Source organism: Vigna unguiculata, chromosome 4 (genome assembly GCF_037176805.1).
Source record: "Vigna unguiculata cultivar grain cowpea cultivar isolate G323 ecotype 2 chromosome 4, ASM3717680v1, whole genome shotgun sequence".
Taxonomy (NCBI): Eukaryota; Viridiplantae; Streptophyta; class Magnoliopsida; order Fabales; family Fabaceae; genus Vigna; species Vigna unguiculata.
The window spans coordinates 11,578,505-11,582,649 of NC_140795.1; the positions used below are offsets into that span (position 1 = coordinate 11,578,505).

Consider the following 4,145-nt stretch of genomic DNA (forward strand, 5'->3'; position numbering starts at 1 on the left):
TTTTCATTGGCGTGAATGTTTGTCAGTTTAAATTCCTCTTTGATAGAGAGCAAATAGAGAATTGAGGATGACAACAGTACGTGATGTTTAATGAAAGAGGAGAATTGAGAATTGAGAAATTTACTCAAAACTAAATTCTAGTTCGTAGAAATGATAACTTAGTCATCTCCTCTAGAAAATAATGAGAATCCACTTCAAAAAGTTAGAAAGATCAGAGAAACAGTTTAGAAAAATAAAATCTAGAAAGAAGATGATTTTTAAAAGTAAATAAATACATATAATTTATATTCTTAAAATGCAAATGTAATTGTAATATTTATTATTCAAATAATCTCAAAGTACCCCACTATAAGAAAATTCCTAAATAATGAATAATTTTAATGACAAAAAATAATTAATCACTGTAATGACCAATTTATATATCAATTAATAAACTAAAGATTATTGTAAATAAAATAGTTTCTATTATGAATAATTAGACTCTAAATTGGTATCTAAAATAGTATGTATTATGAATTGATATCTAAATTAGTCACTAACATTAGCTACGAAGGTTTTGCATACCAATGAAAGTTGTCTCTAAAATTTGTCTCTAATTAGTCATTTGGAGACCAATTCCTTGGATAGCCAAATCCTTGGTAGCTAATATTAGTAACTAGTTTAGAAACCAATTTATAATAGAAATTATTTTAGTTACCAATAATTTTTAATTTATAAATTGATATTTAAATTAGTCACTATAGTGACTAATTATTTTAGTCACCGAAATGGGTCATTATTTGTGTATTTTATTGTAGTATATATGCTCTAACAATATTTTATACAAAAATTATTAAAAATTAATGTAAATTATATAACACCACTGTTTCTCACTCTCTTTATATATACTAGTGCAAACACATATGCTATTGCACTTGTGTGTACATATTTTTTAAATATACACGATATTATATTAATAAGTGATGATAGTGTAATGTTATTAAGTTTATATACAAAATAAATTTATATTTACTAAAAACAAGATGAGGTGGATGGAGAAAAGATGAGAAAGTAATTGCTGATAAATATATAGGAAAAAGAAATGTGAGAAGACAGACAATTAAAAAAAATGTAAAAGTAACTTAATTTTAAAATTTAACAAATGATTATATTATTATAAAGGATAAAATTGAAATTATAAAATATGAACACCGATAAAATCATGTTATATAGTCCTCTTTATATAGTTGTAGATTACCCAAAACACATATGTATCCATTTTTTTTATGATAATAAAAATAATACAATTTTTATTTTTATAATTGTAAAAGGAAATATGAATGTTGTTTACATTTTTATTATAAATAATTATTTTAATTTTGAAAAAATGGTTAAAATTTGAAAATACAAAATATCAATTTTAAAAAACAATGGATAAAATTGACAAAGTAATTATTTTAATTTAAAAATATAATTATTTAAAAGATAAAAATAGAAAACAAATGTGTCACTAAAAACAATTTCTTTTTGTATAATTGTATAAATAGTATAAAAATATAGATAGTATTGTTACCAATAATAATAATAATTTACTATTCAACATTTTTAAGAAAAAAAAAGAAAAACTCCCGTCTCTCTTCTTTCCTATGTTTGTCTCTCATCCCCTCTAAATCTCAAGATTGTTTTCTTTTTCACATTCTTGTTTGTATTCCAAAACCGGAAAAAAAAAAAAAACTCTAGATAAGATTATTCAAATTGTGCGGAAGAAAATTCATGAAAAAAAAAGAAAAAGACGTTTTATTTTTTCCAACCCGTTTAATTTAGGATTTAGTTTTCAATTTTCCGCATGGTTTTTTTTGTTGGAATTATTGGCTTATGAACATCCTAATTCTGACTAATTAACTTGGCTCATTCAGATAAAGTACTTCATCAAACACAGTAGTAACAAGCTTTCAATTTATTCACAAATTTGACTGGACATTTTCCTCAAACACATTAAAAAGAATTTACTTTTACAAGCACCAAAAAGAAGAGATTAATTAACATTCACACTTACTGAATTGCGACATAAAAAAAAAAAAAAGTATGCATTTGACTCTTCAGCCAAGTAAGTTCTTTATTGGTTGACTTCATGGTTTGATCTTAAAGCGGTGGCAACACCTCCGTATCCCTAAGCCGCCGCCACAAACTGCTGCCGGCGTCAACCGCGAAGAAGAACTCGTGGTCGGTGGTTTCATGGCACTGTGCAACAGAGGGTGTAACAATGGGACATGGAAGTGTTGCAGTGGGTTGAGGGTAGAAGCTCTCAATCTCAAAAAGATCAGAACTTGCATCACTGGCCGCATCATCATCCACCATGGCATGTGATTTGGAGGGGCTCGGAGGTTGGAACACATGCAGGGACTCTCGTGGTGCTGTGTCCTCTTCTTCATGAACAACGTTGAGAGGTTTTGTGGAGATTGTTGCCATGGCCGAACGGAAAGCGAAGCTTTCCTTTGATGGGCTTTTGGATTGGATCATGGCAGGTTGGAGTTGGAACAGCCTTTGAGATTTCAAGTCCTTGTTGGACGATGATGTTGGAGGTGATGCTTTGTGATTGAAGGAACCTTTGTGGATTTGGTTGGGTGAGAGGGTTGTTTGAGGTTGTGGGGGTGAGGTTTTGGGTTTTGCAGCGTTTTTCTTTGTGTTTGCTTTGACTTGCACTGACTTTTTATCATTGCAGGGGCATTTTCTTCTGAAAAGCCAAATGGGTTTTGACAGAGAAGTTCTGAGTTTGTGTGTGAGATTGGAGGAGGTTTGAGGAGGGTTTAGAACTGAGATTGGGTTTTTCTGAGGGTGGTGGAATAGCAAACCAGCTTTGTTGTTTAGGGTGGGTTTGGATGAGGAAGGTGATGGAGTTGTTGGAGTTGCAACATGGAATGAATGAGCTTTGTAGTTGTTAATGTTGTTGTTGATGATGTTGTTGTTGTTGTTGCAGTTACCATGACCAGCAAGAACTGATGATGAAGCAGAATCAGAGAATGAGGTTTGTTGTGGAAGATTGTGTTTGTGTTCTGTGTCGATGTTGAGCAGGGGAGAGACTCTACTGTTGCTGTTGATGGTTACTTTTTGGAAGTTGTCATGGTTGAAGTACTTGTGTGCACCAAAAGTTCTGAGCTCTGAGGTGGGATCATGGTGAAGGGTTGCAACTTCATTATGGTGTGGTTCAGATTTGTTTGGTTTATGAGATGAGAGATGATGAAGAGAGGGAAAAGATTCATTATTTCTGGGTTTGGAGGTTGGTGACTTTGGATTCAGGTTGGTATGAATTGCTCTTTCCATTTTTCTTTAGTTGAATGTGGGAATGGAAAAGATGAAGATGAAACCAAACATCGGAAGTACAGACTCTGAAATTCCTTGTCCTCGTATATATTTATGTGATTGTGTGAGGTGTTCTGAGACTAGGTAGTCATAGATAGGCTGAACAGGAACCTAAGTGTGAACGGATGTGAGAAAATTTTTAGTACTTTAAAAAGTAATGGTTGGAATTTGTAGAGTCATTGTTCATTTTATTGTTAGTTTTAGAATTTCATTTCCATTTTAGAATTTCATTTCCATGTCAGGTTAGAACCATTTTAAGTATAATTTTAGAAAATATGTATTTACAACTCACAATCTTAGCATATATGTAACTATGTACCAGTTAAAAATTATTTTACAAATACTTTTTAAGATAGTTGATGTAAAAGTTAATAAGTATCAGTGTAACGTTTTATTTAATAAATAAATATAATTAAATGAAATATTACACAGAATAATATAAAAAGCATTGTCATGGAGTGGAAATATCACTCTTTCCAGTTATAAAAAAGAAAAACTTAGAAAGGAAACTAAGGCACACCACAATGTCATTAATAAAATGGGATAAAGGTTTAACAGTATTCAAAATACATGCTCAAGGAGCAAGATGATACATAGGCCACACTGCCTTAAAAGAAAACTTGGAGCAAGGAGTCCAACCCAAGAGTAGCTACGCAGCAGAATTTCTATCACTCTGACGACCACGAGGAGTTTCCACATCTGCTCACATCAATAAATTGATGATCATTGCAAAAGTAGAAAACCACACACCAGACACAAACAAACAGAAAGAGTAAGCTAGGGTGAAAAAGGTTTTATCATGCAAT

At 31.4% G+C, this 4,145-nt stretch overlaps 1 protein-coding gene across 1 annotated transcript; it reads right to left on the reverse strand.

Annotated features, from left to right (window-relative positions):
* Positions 1-1,918: 1,918 nt before the first annotated feature.
* LOC114181600 (uncharacterized) lies at positions 1,919-3,438 on the reverse strand. Its single transcript, XM_028068100.2, has one exon. The coding sequence runs from the start codon at positions 3,298-3,300 to the stop codon at positions 2,122-2,124; it is 1,179 nt and encodes a 392-aa protein (XP_027923901.2). The 5' UTR covers positions 3,301-3,438; the 3' UTR covers positions 1,919-2,121.
* Between the last annotated feature and the right edge of the window lie 707 nt (positions 3,439-4,145).